The 18367-nt window shown below is 45.0% G+C and overlaps 1 protein-coding gene across 4 annotated transcripts in view; it reads left to right on the plus strand.

The window, feature by feature from the left end:
• The window catches only part of UXS1 (UDP-glucuronate decarboxylase 1), a 94407-nt gene that overhangs the window by 52060 nt on the left and 23980 nt on the right, over positions 1-18367 (plus strand). For all 4 annotated transcript variants that reach the window (XM_072844365.1, XM_072844366.1, XM_072844368.1 and 1 more), the window contains 3 exons: positions 7899-8003; positions 10942-11001; positions 13870-13991. In XM_072844365.1, coding sequence (XP_072700466.1) covers positions 7899-8003; positions 10942-11001; positions 13870-13991 — 287 coding nt within the window. The remainder of the gene's footprint in view (positions 1-7898; positions 8004-10941; positions 11002-13869; positions 13992-18367) is intronic.

Genomic DNA, 18367 nt, shown 5'->3' on the forward strand with positions numbered 1-18367 from the left:
CCGGAGGTAGATAGGTATTATTCTCATGTACAAGTCAGGAACCAGTGCCTGGAGTCCCATATCGCACCTCGTACCTAGGTGTGGGGATCCTGTGCAAGGCCAGGAGGGGTGGGTACCAAGACAGGGAAGACAGGGAAGGCTGGACTGGCATACCCAGATGCCCCAGAGTTGACCATGAGTGATGGATGGAAACTGCATTTGCCAAGAGTATTGGGTCTGTGTTGATGTAGATACTTGAGGAGTGCTATTCTGATGAGATTTTTGTTGAATTATAATTTAGACATTTTTTTTCTCCCTTTCAGTTTTTGTTGCAAATGTAAACATAAAGTGCAAAGGCTGCAGATCCAAGATTCCCCCTCTGTTAAACTTGGGGTGGGGGGAGGGGGGATTTCTGCAGGGAAGCTCGGGCACCATGGGTGCTTTCTCACCACCGTGTTATCATGGTGATCCTTTAGCACTTGGGGGAGATTCCGAGGGAGGTGAGGGCAGCTGCTGGCCGCAGGAAATGGACAGGCGGCAGCACTGACTGTAACTTTTGATGCTGGGGCTGAGGCAGATCTCTGGCATGTACAGTCTTCCCTTTGCATTAAATCAATATTATTTAATATGAAATCAAGGCAAAAATCCCACTCTCAGTTCTTTGTGCCAAGAGAGAAATTTGGTCTTTACACTGAAAAGTTCTATATCTTCTAAAATCCTGTTTTCCATCATAAATGCTGGTGTTGGGGAATCAGGGTGAAGGCCTTATGTTCCACGTGGCAGACGGGAACATCTTGTGCAGCATTTATGGCAGGGCTCTGGCCTAGACTACAGGGAAAGAAAGTGTATCAATGGGAGTACCTTTATGCTGGGATTTTACTGTATGCTAAATAATTGCACCAATTCACAGCACCAACCAACTTTTTGTTTTATTCAAAGCTTCAGGGTACAACTCCTTAATGGGTACCTTACCAGTTTAGTAAGGTGTGGCTCTGGTACAGGGAAGCAGTCAGACACAGGCCACGAAAATCACTGGGAGATGTAAACATTCAGTTGGTTTTTTTTTTTAAAGATTTTATTTATTTATTCATGATAGTCACAGAGAGAGAGAGAGGCAGAGACACAGGCAGAGGGAGAAGCAGGCTCCATGCACCGGGAGCCCGATGTGGGATTCGATCCCGGGTCTCCAGGATCGCGCCCTGGGCCAAAGGCAGGCGCCAAACCGCTGCGCCACCCAGGGATCCCTCAGTTGGTTTTTATGTGGATTTCCCCTTTGGTAGGAAACTATACTTGATTTTTTTCATGGAGCCTGAACAATTCTGGGTGATCTCAAGTTGTTCAATTTCGACACCTTTTCCCTTTCATACTTATGTATCATCTGTGTATTTTCAGGCACAGTGACATTCATCCTGAAAATCTATAGGATGTTGGTTTGTGGTCAGTATAGTTGCAGGACTGTTGTTTTTGGGATTGATGGTGGGGCCGAGTGTGCCTCAGTTGGACCCCACCCCTTGGCCATCCTCTTCCCAGCATAAAAATAACGTCCTGTGTTCTGGCAGGAGTGCTGCTTTGGATCTATTTAAGGAAATTCTGTGAAAAAGTAAACACTAGTTTGCTTTACTGTTTCCCTTCTTTGATCATTAATTTGAGCTCTTTTAGGGCTAATTGTTTAGGCTCCTATTTTTCTGGCCATGATTACAGCTCATGGCCCTTGCAAATGTGACAGGGTCACAAGGTCACTTGGTCAAATGGAGAGGCTCAGCTCCAGTGAATTAATGGGCATGCCCTGCTTTCTCGTCTTCTCTCCCTCCCCTCAACTTAGATGTTTGAACATCATGTTCATTTTTGGTGTATGTTTTTGCAGTGCAGTTGACATCTTTTGAGGACTTTTTTTCCCCCCCCTGGGCTGTGAGGGTTCACTTTGCTGTTATTATTAATATTGCTCAGTACTTTTATAGCACTTCTCATTCTTCTGATTATTTATGTTTGTTCTAAATCCCCCCCACCCCTTCTCTCCTCTTCAGAATTCCTTACCCAAGTAATTGCTCAACAGCCTCCATTGCTTGGTCCTTTCTAGGACAGGGACCAGAGTTACTGTCATTAAAGCTCCAGACAGAACACATTCTCATGGGAAGGGGAGGGACTGTTGGATATATTGATTTTCATAGGATTTCAGATTCTTTTTAAACATGATGCATCAGTGGTACTACTTAAAAGTGACAGTTTTTAGGGCCCACCTTAGCCTTTCCCGGTGGGATGACCAGGGAGCTGTGGTCAGGCTGAACTACAAGGTGTGAAAACATCAACAAACCAGATGGAATAGCTTTTTGGATAAAGAGGCCAGTCTATGGCTCATCTCCTTACTCAGCTCGCTTTAGTGAGCTCTGCTCCCAAACTGGCCCTGGCCCCGGAGCCACGTAGGGGGAATTGGTGTTTCTTATAAGCCTGTCTAGCCCTTCTGATGCATTAGATCTGCCCGGGTATCTGTATTTGTGTGTGCACATAGGTAACAAGTAGGGGGCACCCTCCTGCAGAGAGCAAAGCTGTGTGGAGCACCTAAGGAGGAACAAGGCTGTCTTGTTCTCAGTGACTTTTCATCTGGTGAAGAGGATGTGTAGAAAGGCCCAGACAAGGCGGGGTGCAGTTAGTGCCACGGACAGCCAGCAGTGAGAGTGATTATCTCTGACAGGGCCTGTGGGAGGGCTTTGCACATAAACTGACCTCTGAATTGAGCCTTCCAGGATAAAGTGTAGACTCGTGCTTATGCACAGGAGACAAGGAGCAGGTTGGAAATATTCATGTGTTTTATTTGGTGTCTGACTTACGAGGCACAGGCTCTCAGAGCACCCACTTTTCTAGTCTTTGATGCACTATGACTTCTTCGCTGCAGATGTTGTCACCTCAAGAGTAAAAACTGCTACATGATTTGTTCTGTGAGATCACAACCCATACACCTGGTTGACATGGTCTTTGGGAAGCATGTGGCGGCTGCACCTGCATGAGCAGAAATCCAGGGGAGCAGGCTCCAGGTCCAGGTACACGGTTATGTGCTCTCCGGTGTGGTGCACAGGTCTGAAGGCCTGGCCAGATGAATTCTGTTGTGGATCTGGCCCACTCTTGCTCAAGAGTGGCAGCGGGGTGTGCTGAGGTATTTTGCACAGAGGAGATACAACACGTGTATGTGGAGTTGGTGGTCTGCTGCCTATACACCTGCCATCTTTGAGCTCTGAAGCAGGTGAGCAGGGACGGACTGACCCATGTTCTTACTGGTCTGTCTGTAAGCTACAAAGGGTAAAACAACCTAAGAAGGACAGCATTCCATGAGACCTGACTTGTTAACTTAAACTTTGTAAGTGTTTATGTTTGCTTTTTATTTTTAGCTGTTTATCAACTCAGAATAACTCCAGGGTGGGGGTCAGAAAGCAGTCACAGGATTTTCCTTTACTCTTAATGAATTTGCATGTTAAGATTATAAACAATTTCAAAAGGTTTTGAGTTTTCTTGGTTTTCTTGAAGGAAGATTGGTCTTTAAAAGTGTGGGTTCTAAAAAAAAAAAAAAAAAAAAAAAAAAAAAAAAAAAAAAAAAAGTGTGGGTTCTATTTTTAAATAAGTAGTTTTCAAATGTGGCTTTAAAAGTATGCGTGTGTGTATATGTGTGTCCAGAGTCTCCCCACCTGGAGTGTCTGCATCTGGATGCCAGGGGTGCAGGCATCTCTCATTCAGAAGCTTCACTGGGGAGCTCGTGTATCCGGCAAGGATTGATTGAGAATCTTGAATGACAGCAGTGGTCAGGAACCTGACTTTTAGCTCTTATATTCCTAGGGGAGAGACAGGAAGAACAAATAGATGGAACCTGACTTTTAGCTCTTATATTCCTAGGGGAGAGACAGGGAGAACAAATAGATAAACCCAAACCATTCATCTTGACTTCAGCTTTAGTAAAAGTTAAACCCTTTTCCCACTAATACTCTTTTCATCTTTTACTGCTTACAAGTATCTTACTTTGCTTTTTGCCATCTTAACCATTTTTCAAGTGTATCAGCCAGTAGTGTTAAATACACTGTATTAGACCAGATCTCCAGAACTTAACTTTTTCGTCTGCAAAACTAGAACTCCCTAGCCATGAACAGTAGCACTCCTCCCACAGGCCCTGGGAACCACTGACCTACCTTCTGTCTCTGAGTTTGACAACTCTAGGTACCACTTATAAGTGGAATCCTACAGGATTTGTCTTTTTGTGACTCGATTGTTTCACTTTAAGGTAATGTCCTCAAAGTACATCTTTGTTCTATTGTAGTATGTGACAGGATTTTTTTCATTTTAAGGTTGAATAGTATTTCACTGCATGTATGTGTATACACTATTTTTGTCTATCTGTTCATTTGTCCATGGACACTTGAGTTGGTTCCACCACATGGCTATTGTGGATAGTGCTGCTGTGAACATGGGTGTGCAAATATCTCTTTGAGACCCTGCATTCAGGGTCTCAGAAGTGGGATTCTTGCTCTTTTATCCTCAATAATACCTGTTATTTTTGGCTTTCTTTTTTTTTTAATAGTAGCCGTCCTAATGGGTGTGAAGTGGTACCTTACCTCATTATGATTTTGATTTACATTTCTCTAATGGTTAGTGATGCTGAACTTCTTTTCATGTGCTTGTTGGCAATTTGTGTGTCATCTTTGGAAAAATTATTCAAGTGTTTTGCCATTTTTTGAGTTATTTGAGTCTATTGTTGATTTATAGGAACTCTTTGTATATTCTGGATATTAACACCTTATCATATATATGACTTGTACATATTTTCTCCTATTGTGTAGTTTGTCCTTTTAATGGTGATTGTGTCCTTTGATATTGTCAGAAAAGTTTTTAAAGTTGATGTGATGCCATTTTTCTATTTTTGCTTCTGTTGCCTTTGCTTTGGTGTCATATCCAAGAAATCTTTGCCAAATCCAACGTCCTACAGCTTTTTCCCTGTTTTCTTCTAAGAGTTTTATTGTTTTAGGTGTTAGGTTTAGGTCTTTTGTCCATTTTAAGTTAATTTTTGTATGTAGTGTAAGACAAGGATACAACTTTATTCTTCTGTGTATAGATACTCATTTTCCAGGGATCCCTGGGTGGCTCAGCGGTTTAGCGCCTGCCTTTGGCCCAGGGCGCTATCCTGGAGTCCTGGGATTGAGTCCCACGTCGGGCTCCAGGCATGGAGCCTGCTTCTCCCTCCTCCTGTGTCTCTGCCTCTCTCTCTCCCTCTCTCTCTCTCTCTCTATCATGAATAAATAAATCAATCAGTCTTTTAAAAAAAAATACTCATTTTCCCAGCACTGTTTGTTAAAGAGATTGTCCTTTCTTCACTGAGTGGCTTGGTATCCTGTCGAAGATCACTGAACTGTGTACACAAGGATTTATTTCTAGACTCCATATCCTGTTCCATTGGTCTGTGTGTCTGTCTTTATGCCAGTAACACACTGCTTTGATTACTGTAGCTTTGTATTGTTTTGAAATCAGGAAATGTAAGTCTTCCCACTTTGTTCTTTTTCAAAATTGTTTTGGCTAGTCAGGGTCCCTTGAAATTCCATATGGATTTCAGGATGATTTTTTTTTTTTTTCTGTAAAAATCATTGTTGAGATTTTGATAGAGATGGTATTGCAGAAGTATTTTTAAAATAAGAAGACTTCTTTAAAAATCTCATCAGAAATTTGCTGGAAGTCTTAGCAAGAGGGAAGCCTCACAAATAAATATCCAGCAGATGAGACCCACAGTCTTACACATGTTGTTCTTGCCTCCCTTGAGGTATGGTCATGGTATAGGAGAAACACATCATTTACCAGAATGTTCTGTGAGCCTGCATAGTAACTAGAACCCCTTTCCAAAGATACTGTCTCCATATAACCATCTGCTTCCCTTTCTCCTCGTCTTAGTGGTACTTGTGTATTGAGCCTCCCACATGTGCTTGGGCTTGAAAGACTGAGATAATTAGGGTGAATTGAGTGGAGACCAAGCTCACAGTCTAGAATATCATGCTCTTGTACAGAGCCACCACTTTTGCCCTTTGTTGGAAGATAAGAAACTTGTTCAGCTCTCACCCCTGGTGGGAGAGCATGTTCCAGAGTAACCCCAGCCCCCAGAAGGCACTGCAGTGATTCCCATGCCATCCTGGGCATGACAGGAGATTTTCAGCAGGGGACAGCTGGTGAGTGGATGTGGGTGGGGAGGTAGGGCACTTTCTGGTGGGAGGGGATGTTTTCTGAAAAAGTTGTTTTGGAGAATTTACCATGAGGACTGTTTTTCCCAGTTTATCTTTTGCCTGTCATTTCTGAAACCTAGCCCCTAATGTGCTGTTACCTAAAAGAGAGCAGTGGTCCCTGGATGGGAAGAGGGTGGGAGACCAGGGGAGTACCTGTGGGCCCTCTTATATGGGTGCTGAAGCCATGTACAGGGAGGATTCTTGTTGGCAGGGGTGTTTCAGACCACCTGTTCCTTGGCTTGCTATGATGGTGGTGATGTTTTCTCTCACTTGGAGCTGAAGTAGAATGGTGCAGCCCAGACTTGTCTGTAGGGATGGCTTCCTAAACATGCTTATTCATCGCTGCTATTTCACAGGGAGATGTTGTTTCCCAGGGGCCTCTCTGTTGTGTGGCCAGTACAACCCAGGAGAGCAAGGGTTGGGGGTGGCAATGTTACAGTGCATGCCTGTGCATGAGGGGAGTTGTGTAGAACCCACTCGTTTTGCCATTCATGGTTTTAAAAACCACTCTCCTACTGCAGCTTTACTGATGGTAGTACCATATAGTGCTCAAAAAGCTCTAGGTTTGGATTTATATTAAACTGGGTTCAAATCCTGGCTTTGTCATTATTTTAGCTGCTTCATCTGCAAGCTTCTTAATCTCTAGTGTAAAACAAGAATAACAGTACTTTACCCTCAAAATTATGATAATAATTATAATGTGTTTTCAGCTGCTTAGTGATTGGTGTCAAAATCTATGTTCTCAAAATGCCTCCGGCTTAAAACTCAACAATCTTCATTGTCAGTGCAAGTCCAGCCTCTATCCTGGTATTTAAAGTCTCGTACACTGTCACCATACCAAACTTGTCACTTAGACCTTTCAGAGCCTCAACAGAAATTTTGTCCTTTCTCCTCCATGGTTCACAGTACCCTTACTCCCAAGTAACCCGAGTGTGAATGAGCTCCTGGCCCATCTCTCTGTACAGGCAGGTCTACCTAGAGGCCAGACTCCTTGCCTAGTCTCCTTCATCAGACCAGGATCCTCCAGAGCTGGTGATTTGTCATTTTATCTCCACCCTTGTTCTGTGTCCTTCCTGAAATAGGCATTTGATGACTGAAGTTTCATTATTAATGTTGGTTTCCAGTGTGTCAGGGGGTCATTTTTGTTGGTTTTCATTGACTGATTATTTATTGAGCCACTGAGCAGATGCTTAATAAATAATCAGTCAACGAAAACAAAAATGACCCTCCGACTGTCATCTCAGGGTCTGGTTTTATGTACACAAAATATGTGAAAACAAAGCAACAAAAGCATATTTTAGTGCTTTTATGTCAGATTGGTTTTACAAATCAAAAACCTCGTTTGCTTTAAATTAATATTCATGCTTAATTCAGTGTCTGAAAAATCAGTCTTCATTTTGATTTGCGAACTATATCTGGGATAGATCTCAGAAACAGTCAACTCTGTAATCAGATTTCCTCTCATTAGAGAACAGGCCTAGATAACCAGGCCCCCATGTATTTTTGTTGCAGACAATTAGACTTTGTTTTTGTTTAAAGTTCTAATTGCAAAAGCAAATTAGTTCTTATGAAGAATAAAACAGTAACAACTGGGACTTCAGTGAAAGATGCAGAGATGTTTCTAATGTTTTCCTCCAGAATCACCTGTGGGAAAATCACTTCCATTTTTGTCTCTAGTTGACCAGATATACCACCTGGCCTCCCCAGCCTCCCCTCCAAACTACATGTATAACCCCATCAAGACCCTGAAGACCAATACGATCGGGACATTAAACATGCTGGGTAAGTTGTCCTTTCCTTATTTCGCAGCTGTTGCTAGGGATACGCCAGACAATTCCAAGCATAGGTCATTGAAGTTCTGTTAAGAGTTTGATCTTGGTCTTTAGATCTTGGTCTCCTTCATCCCCTGTTTGTGCTCTTTCAGAGTGACCTTATGAGCCATCAGTTGTCACAGGGGAACACAGCCATCATAGTAACCAGTCTGCATTCCTCAGTTAAATTCCCAGGAAGAGTGACTACCCAACACTGTGACCACACATCCTTTGCTCACTTTCCCCTCACACCTGGTGTGTGTGCCTCTGGGCTAGAAGAGGCACTGGTGACTCTGATCCGAGGTTGGGTTGGTGCGGACTACACACACGGGGGCTTCTGGAGCACTCCTGGGAGGAGCAGGAGACCGGCATACCTGATGGGGTTGTCCAAGCTGAGTGTCCAAGTCTAGACTGAACTGCAGTATTCACTTTGGAAGTGAAAGGTGATGGCATGAGCACCTTTAAAAGTGGCCACCCATGCACGTTCACAAACAAGACCCCTTAGATTTATAGCTGTGGGTGACATGTGCATATTAATGCTTGCATTAGAGACATCTGAAGTTTGACATGGGTTTCAAAAGCTAGGGGCTAGAATAGTTGCAAAATAGAAAAAAGGAACCACTTTTTAAAATGTCAAGTGAAAAATGGTTTTAATTTTGGGAACATTTAAAACAGCTTCTATAAATGGATTTGGGAAACACAGCACTAAATTTTAATTGAGGAAGCACAGAGACAGGGGATTGAAAGGGCAGCCGGAGATTGGTTTTCGAATCTCTCAGACTAAACACTCTAGGGGGTCAAGCTCTGTGTGAAGTAAAATGATTCATTCTTCTAGTCTAGAAAGGGCATTTGTTCTCTTTGTTGCAACTCCTGCCCTGGCCGCCAGACAAAACAGAGTCCCCATTTCTGCTCAGAGGTAAGACATTGGTAGAGCTGCTTGCTACCCATTCCTGCCACCTGCCCACACACTCTCTGCTTCCCCAGCCACCTCCTTTGTACCCGAGCTAGATGCAGCAGAGGAAAAGCCTCTAAGCCAGATGTTTATAATGATAATGAATACTAATCACTGTGCCCAGGACACATTCCTGTCCTCAGATAAGGATCATCTCAGGCTCTTCTGCTGGGGAACGTGGTGTTTCCTGCAGGAGGTGACATACGGTCCTGGGCACCAGTCATACCAGTGAGGAAGGGACCCTTCCAGAAGGGAGGTACCAGTGAAGTGTTAGGTGGAGAGGACTCTTGAGCCATGGCCCAAGTCTTGAAGTCTGGAAGTCTTGAAGAGGAATGGTAAACTGCTTTCCAGAGCTACAGGGACAAAAAGCTGAAATGGGCGGGGGGCGGGGCAGGGAGGTTACAGGCAGTTGCTAGGCCACAGAGACCCAAGTAAGACTTCTTATGCTGAATGGAGAGAAGTGTTGTCTTTAATCATTTTGCACTTGAGATAAGATGCAACGAACCCCACCTGGCCCCTTCCCAGTGAGGCTCTTCCCTCACTGTGCCTCCCTATTTCTCTGGGCCCGTGCTCGGCTTCTTCAAGATGAGACTCCTTTGTCCAGTCTGCATAAACCAGGCACTGGAGCAGTGCCCATGGGCTCCCCTGGCTCCCCTGCTGAGAGGTCCATGTGACGATGGAGATGCTCCGTGTCCTGAGTGTATCCATGTCACTGTCTTGCTTGTGGCATCATACTCTAATTTTGCAGGGTTTTACTGTTGAGGGAATTCGGTAAAGGGTTCACAGGATCCCTCTGTTAGTTTGTACGACTGCATTTGAATCTACAGTTACTTCAAAAGTTGACCATCAAAAACACCTCAGGATCCTTCCTTTTGAAACTAGAGCTTCTATGGGATAAAGTATAAAGCCTATAAATTCCATGTCCTGCTCTGTCCTGTGTTGCATTGCATCGTGGCATCGGCACAGACGATTTCTAGTTCCTTACTGTTCTGCAGCCCTGTTCTCTTGCTCTTGATGCACATCTTCACTCTTCATGGCTCCCTGCTTCCTTCCTCCTGGTGCTACCTCACCCACACCCCTGGGGCCCCTCATGCTTAGGACATTTCTAGTCACCCAGCTTCCGTAGAAGTGCCTACAGCTTGTGTGTGCCCACCCAGCTCCTTCCCCAGCACTTCACGGGTGCCTTGCTGGACCTCTGCCCCAAGCAGAGCGCTAGCACAGCCAGCCCTTGGGCCTGGTGGCATCTGTGCATGGAGGCACTGTGGGGGAGTACCTTCAGGTTAACTGAAGGGCCAGAGTTTCTTTGCCTTAGGGCTGTGAGCCTCTGATGAACTGCTTAACATTAGAAATCTGAGAGTGTCTGGAGGACTTTCATACTTTCATGACCACCATAGAGCCTGATGTTCTAGGCTGTTCTACCTGTGGGGGGATTTATACAGGAAATGGTTCAGAGCTGGTCACAGGAATGTGGCAGCTCACTTTGGAGAAGCAGAGCATTGAAGGAGACAGGAGAATGGGGTGGAGGGGCCCAGCCAGGAAGACTGCCTCGGGTACACACACAGTGACACATGGTGTGTTGAGGAGGTGGCAGCTGGACGAGTTTGTGGGGAGGATAGTGGAAGTGAAGGTGCGAACAGCCTTGGCTTCTGCCTACCAGCGGTAACCCCAAGCCCGCACCTTCCCAAACTCACAGATTCTCCATTTGGCCCTGCCTCCATTTAGCAGTATCTGACTAAATACTGTGTGTCTGATGGTTCATTTGTATTTTTCTTACTGCTCTTGTTTTTATTTTGGTTCCAACATAGATGCGCTATGAGCCGATGGTTCACAGTGCACAAATGATCAGATATGATTGATGCTAAAAAATGACATAAATTGGCTACACACATGTGCATATGTAATCTCCCTGTTGCCCCGTAGCCGACTACCTCTCTGATCAGATGTTTGCTTTCTGTAGGACTGGCAAAACGAGTTGGCGCTCGCCTGCTGCTGGCTTCCACCTCAGAGGTGTATGGAGGTGAGTAGCGGGACTCCCACAGGGGCACTTGCTCTGGGCCCAGGGGACAGTATTAGGTGAAGAAGGAGTCAAAAATGAGTCGGGATTCCATTGTAAGAAGGCCCAGCCTACTGTCCCTGTTTGTGTGTAAGGCAGCAGAGAGGCCTACCATCTGAACCCTCTGTGGTCTGCTCTCAGGGCTGAACCCCTCTTCCTCCTGCCCCAGAACGCTCTCAGAGGACTGTGTTCCTGTCACCTTTCCAGGAAGGCCCTACCACTTACGAACCCACAGAGTGTTTTTTTCCATTCAGCTCTGAAAGGACCCTGGAAATCCTTCATCAGGGATTTCTCTTGCCAGTCTAGCTGGTGCGGGTCATTCTTGGGTGTTAGCAGCGGGAGTGGTGAGCATAACCCACTGGGAACTCGGAGGTTGGCCTTTGCTCACTTGGCGAAGAGATAGGTGCTGATTGCCTCACCTGTTATACAATGATTTCTGGAAGAATCTTAAGAGATAGTGCCAGAAAACTCTTGAGCCTGTTTTATCAACTTTCACCACCCTCGAGGCCTGTTAAGGAAGCCAGCATTCGGAGCAGGGTGAAGGCTGCATGTTCAGTGCACGCTGATTAACATTTGGTGCTCAGCCAGCTGGTGTGGGGTTGTGGAGAACTGTGTAGTTGAAGCAACAGAAGCGAGGCTCTGACATGGTGTAATCTGTCTACTGCACGTTACTATTTGGGATGGAAAAATGAGGAAGTGAAGGGGCAAAATAGGAAGAGGTGTGTGTTTGTTTTTTTAAATAAGGGAACCAAGTGAAAAAAATAATTACAGAAACAAGGAAATTCTACTAACTGCAGTTCTGTTCTTTGTACTCCCTGTGAAAAGGTAGAAAGCACCATCCACCTTGAATCTCGGCAGTTAAAAGGATCCACCCCCAACCCATTTACCATGATGCTTTTGGAGCAGGCATTGAGTAGACTTAAGTTTCCCCTCCCTGTTGTTTCTGTAGCAAGACTTACAAGGGATCAGTAAATTTCCCTTTAGAGAGAAGATTCCCCTCGGCTTCCTCTGCTGGCTTCATGTGTCACAAGAGGAGGGTGTTGATACATTTCAAAGGGCTCTTTCTAAATGTCCCATATATAAAAGTACTCTTCTTACTGGACCCCTTCTTCTTACAAGGACCCCTGTCCAATCATCTTCCTGTCGCCTTCTTCATTATCTGTATGTCTGATGACAGCTTGTGTCCCTTAGGGTTCTTAAATAACATTGAGATGTGACAGTTCAGCTCCTGTGTTTGATCAGTGCAGTAAACTGACGCTTCATGGGGTGGGTGTTTGATGTCTTAGCCTCCAACATGCTGAGAAAGGGAGATTAATTGGAAATTAGTTTCAACTCCAGAACTTTTATAGCAACAACATGTGAGGATTTTGTAAAGCCTCGTCTTGAACCTCAGTCATCTGGACACCTCAGCCCAGGGTGCCCATCGAGAGGCAGACACACAAGTGTGCCCGATCTTCTCTTTCTTGCATTTGCCAAATTTATGATGGTCTCTTTGGAGTCTAGGTGGCCCAACTCTTGTCACATATCCCCAAAAAAGGTCTGCTATCAATCATCTGTTACATCTGTGTGAAATTAAGTCACTGGCTTTCTTCTCTCAGGGAGTATTCGCCATAGACCTCTTCTCTCATCCTGCAGTAAAACTGTGCTCCCTTCTTAAGAGAATTTTAAACCACAGCAGTGGCTAGAGAGGTCTGGATCTTTGCCTTGATTTCGCCATGTTGTAGAAGGGGTGCCGGCCTCCTGAAGGGGGCCAGCCAGCTTGGGTGCCTGTGCATTCATGTGTTTGTCCTGCAAAGGTCCTATTGTTCCCATGAGCTTGAAGTCAGATTTTGGCTTTAAGATAAGCAAAAAGGGGTGCCTGAGTGGCTTAGTTGATTAAGCATCTGCCTTCAGCTCAGGTCATGATCTTAGAGTCCTGGATCAAGCCCCACATTGGGATCCCTGCTCTTCGGGCAGCCTGCTTCTCTCTCTCTGCTCCTTACCCCAGTCTTTCTCTCTCTCTTTCAAACAAATAAAATCTTTAAAAAAAAAAAAAAAAAAAGATAAGCAAGAAATGAATTTATAATACAGAGTTCCTGTGTATTGTCCAGATTTCTTGGCAAAGATTTATACATTCTATACCATGACTGTATGTACCATATACATTAGGTATTAATTCACTTTCCAAAAATACACTTGTGTTAAAAAATAATTTGTTGCTAGAGTTCTTTAAATAATCAGTTCCCTTGGCACATCTTAAAATGTGATTGATTTACACATCAGAAAAACAGGAATTGGGAAGTGTAAAATGTGTGCTAAAGGAACAAGCAGTCATTTGCCTGACACTCCATCCTTCCACCCTACTCAGAAGGGGGAAGTAATAGTCTCACTGAGGTTCTCAAGTTTGTTCTCGTCTTGTTGGCACATGGGAAAATCCTCCTGTTGCACAGAGATGCTCTTAAAATCATTTCAATAAGTACATGCTTTACTATAATTATGTATTTTGTAAATATGAAGTGGAGCCATATATCCCTTCACATAGACTACATTTAACTATAGTCTGTATAATAAGTGTTAAGAACAATTTATGGAAGAGAAGGGACACTTGTAGTTGAGATACCTTGGTCTTTTATTTTTTATCCCTGTAAAGTACTGTCCTTACTTAATATGAGAGATAAGAGCAGTGCATCCTTCTGAAACTTGGAAAATGGCCTGTGCCACGTTGATAGGTATCTCCCCATTTGTAAATGTTTACCTTGGTTTTTCTAGAGCAGCCTTGGACGTCATAAATACTCATTATTCAGAATGCGAATGACTGAATGAACACACGGTCTTACTTTCCCATACTCCTAGATCCTGAAGTCCACCCTCAGAGTGAGGATTACTGGGGCCACGTGAACCCCATAGGACCGCGAGCCTGCTACGATGAAGGGAAGCGTGTTGCCGAGACCATGTGCTATGCCTACATGAAGCAGGTATCAAACCATGTTCTGGGGGTTGTGGTGTAGACATTCAGAACACCTGTTCCATCAAATGCAGAGCACCATACAGGAATGAAACACCATAATGAAGTTTGCCTGACAGTGGCCACTGGGGAAGCTTAGTTTTCTCACTACTGTAACTTCATAGTATTATCAGCAGCTTTTCCTGTGTATGTCTTTTTTAAAAAATGATTTTCTGGAGATAAATTCTTCAGTGTGGAGTGCTACCACATGGCTATGAATGGTACATTTCTCCATTGCTTGATTGCCTGCTAGCAGTTAGTAAAGGCCTCTGTTTTCCTGAAGCCTCCAAATCCAAAATACCTTTTTTAGTTTTCTTTGAGTTATTTAATAGGTATAAAAGTGAATTTGTGATTGCTGTAATTTGAACCTTTTTAGGAATTGTTACTTATATTTATTTACTATTGTTTCCTGATCTCTTAATTATTCAATATTGCTGCACTGGGGGCTTCCCCCTTGGACGACGTCATGTGGCAGATCCGTTCACCCATGTGCTACGGCAGAAGGCGCCCACGAGACCGAGAGGTGGAGGGTCTGTGTTCCCACCCCGGCTCTGCCTCCTTATGCCCTGGACTGTGACCTATCCATCATAGCACTGTCTGTCTCCAGGCAAGGGCCCAGTCTAGTCCATCCTTTCCTCGGTTGCTGTCCCTGAATTTGGACCAGTTTTCTGACATCCTCACAGATGTACCCTCTGGTAAGGGGTGGTACGTGGAGGCAGATTGTTGCAGACTAGAGTCAGATGGTGTGGCCCATGCTCCCAGGACTTAGAGACTTGAGTGTCTGTTCCTGGGAGCAGCATTCTGAGGCCAAGGGTCCCGCCTGCAGTTGAGCTCAGATGGCCATGTGCTTTTGCATGACAGAAGAGGTTTGTCAACGTGTCTAGCAGAGTATCCCTGAACACCTTATTTTTTTTCCAGTGGAGAGTTGTCAGGAGCTTTTTTCCTCATATTTTTAATGAAATACTAACATTAAAGACTCATAGAATACTGTGCTGATAGAGGTATTTATTTATTCTCTTCTTTCTCAGCCAGAGGAAAAACTAATTGCTTTCTGAACTACTTTGGGCAATTGGCTTACATTATCTGTTTATCTTAAGAAACATAAATCAATTCTAGAAAAGACATCTTTATTGTTCTTGAATCCAGAGTGCCTTCACCCCACAATTTAAGATGGTCTCCCAGATACAAAGAACAACCTCTGGATGGGTATGTTGGTACTTGAGAAAACGAACGTGAGTGCTTAACGGGTACATGTTACATTTTACTGCATAATAAGTATAAAGACTATTGAGTTTCTGGACTGTTTTCTTGTATTTTCATTCTTGTGTTATGTAGTAAATGAGTCTGGTGAGTCTATAGGAGATACCTATTTTCTCAAGATGTGACCTCATGATAATTGTAGTAATAATATAGCCAGCATTTATTGAGCACTGACTATATGCCAGGAACTGTGATACACATCCAGACACTAGCCAGGGTATTCATTTCAAACACAGACTAGCGCTGCATCTGTACATGTCATCAGGCTCATGAGCTCAGGAATATAACATCTAGATAAATCTGGATCTGTCAGCATTTACATTTCTGCCCACATAGGTCTTGGGGGGTTAGTGGCATAGGTAGCATTGCTCTGAAAACTGTAAAGTCATCTTCCCATTAGAAGCCCTTTGTGTATACATTGGTCTGTACCTGTGTCCCTAAGAGCCCTGATGAGAAGGTACCTCTGCATAGCAGGGGCCATCATTGTGAAGGACAGTCACTCATTTGAGTGATACCTCTACTATGGAATGTCCGGCATGTGCTTCACCCACAGGAGCCCCTAACAGATGACTATTGCATGGATGGAAAAGTCACATTGGTGGTCAAGTGAATAATGTGCTTCTCCCTGGGACACTGAGGGCTCTACTTGGTAGAGCCAAGTTCTACGTGTGGGAACAGTGTATGGATTACTTTCTCTCTTGGTACTAGGTTTGAGAAGACCTTGTGGAAGAAAAGCTCTGTGTTTTTGAGAAGCTTGGGGTCTTGGCTAATAGCACCCAGTAGTCAGTAGATTCATCCAGGCTCATCACATTATTTAGCACACTTTTGCCCAAGGACTCTTGTCTGCCTGGGTGAGTGTTATGGTCACTGCTGCCTGAAATAGCACCTGCCTCTCGTTGCAAGTTGGGACTTGTGAGCTGTGTGATGCAACCACCTTCCCGTAGCACTGCTCCTGCTCCTTCAGGATGGCCATTAGGTCAGGAAGTGACTATGCCTCTGCCCCTGTGGGTGATAAGATCATATCTGGTTCTGGTGGCTGCACAGCAGACAAATGGACATTATATCTCTTGATGTGAGGACAGTGTGGCCAAGGGCAGTGGGATGGGACAGAGGGCACTGTGGCCTTGCCAGAGTTCTAAGAGGCCTGTGAGGAAGGCACAGCATGGGTTTCCCACCGTCCCTCTCCTATTTGTCTTACAAATACTCTGCTCCCTTGCAAGGAGAGCCACAAGTCCAAGACCAGACCCCCTTGGGTTCTCTCTCCCTCCTTAGGATCCATGCTGAGAAGAAAGAAACATGGATGCACCCTGTAGTTCAGAGGTGTTTGTGTTCCTGCCCTGGTGGGAAGCGTGGCCAGGAACAGAAATTATGAGAACACAGATGAGCAGGAAGGAAGAAATGTTACCCATAATCCTATCCAGAGAAAAAATAAGGATAGAACAAAGTGAAATAGATACCACCATGTGAAAATTGTAAAAGGTGTAAACATTTAAGACATTAAAACAAATCTTTTACTCAGAATTTTATAGTAGTGATGAGAAAAGAGTGGGTCAGAGCACCTCCTGCCCATATGGTTTTGGCCCCTCTGGGTACTGCCTGGTCTGGGGGAGTTGGGGGTGGTCCTTCAGAGCGTGGCCTGGTCTGTGGGAGTCAGGGGTGGCCCCTCTGGGTGCGGCCTGGTCAGAGGGCATCCGGCCTGGTCAGGGGGCATCCCGGGGTGGCCTGGTCTGGGGGAGTTGGGAGTGGCCCCTCTGGGTGTGGCTTGGTCTGAGAGAGTCAGGAGTGGCCCCTGAGGGCGTGGGCTGGTCTGCCGGGAGTCAGAGGTGGCCCCTCGGGGTGTGGCCTGGTCTGGGAGAGTCGGAAGAGGCCCCTCAGGGAGCGGCCTGGTCTGGGGAAGTCCGGGGTGGCCCACCTGGGCATGGCCTGGTCTGGGGAAGTTGGGTGGCCTCTCTGGGCACGGCCTGGTCTGGGGGCATCGGGGGGTGGCCCCTCTGGGCACGACCTGGTCTGGGGGAGTCGGAGGGTGGCCCTTGTGGGCTAGGAGTGCCTGGGGTAAGTTGGCCTCTCTTAGGGCTCAGCCTGTAAGGCAGATTTGTTTAATCACACTTCATTCTCCTAACACCTTTGAGGTAGGGGTGAGTAGCCCATTTTACAGATGGAAAAGTGGCTGCAAAACTTGCGTTTAGCTCCTTGGCCTGTAAGTGGAGTTTGAACCCACACCTGGCTGCCTGGCTGCTGATGGCCCTGCAGGGGGCATTGCAGGTGAGGAAGCTTGGCTCAGCAAAAGAAGATGCAGCTCCAAGTCCAAGGGCCTCAGTGCTCCGGTGAAGCACACACCCAGCGAGGACAGCAGAGCCAGCAGTCCACGCAGCTTTGCTCTGGAATTGCCTGCTGCTCCTTAGAGCAGTGTGGTTAGCCAGTAAGGGGCTGTGTTGTGACATGGTCCGTTCATAGTTCTAAATATTCAGACTTTCAGGATAGCATGGTAGATTCAAGACTTTAGGTATACAATTTATGCTGTCTGGAGACATGAGAAAAGAATGACCAGAAAGAAGGGGAAACCATCATCCTTTGGCATATTTTTAATTCATAATTTTAATAACTTAAACTCTTTTTTTAAAAAAGATTTTATTTATTCATGAGAGAAACAGAGAGAGAGAGAGAGAGAGGCAGAGACACAGGCAGAGGGAGAAGCAGGCCCTATGCAGGGAGCCCAACGTGGGACTTGATCCCGGGACTCCAGGATCAAGCCCTGGGCTGAAGGTGGCACTAAACTGTGCTGCCCAAACTCTTATTTTTTTACATGACCCATCCCTTCTTAAGTATATATTGTCACTTCATTGTGAAGACTGCATATGGTAGGCGGCTGTGTCTTACTCTGAGTAAATCCAATGAATAAGGATTGAGAATATAGTCAAAGTAAATAGAGGTATGAATAATCTTTTTCTAAAGATGTTAAAGATCTGTTCCTAAAGAACTTTTCTAAAGATCTAAAGGAAGATTTTTCTCTTTTCCAAAGGATTCTCAGAATAATGAGTTCATTTTCACATATGGAAATGCCCTAATGTATTGGAAATAGAACTTGAT

This window comes from Canis lupus, chromosome 11 (assembly GCF_048164855.1).
Source record: "Canis lupus baileyi chromosome 11, mCanLup2.hap1, whole genome shotgun sequence".
Taxonomy (NCBI): Eukaryota; Metazoa; Chordata; class Mammalia; order Carnivora; family Canidae; genus Canis; species Canis lupus.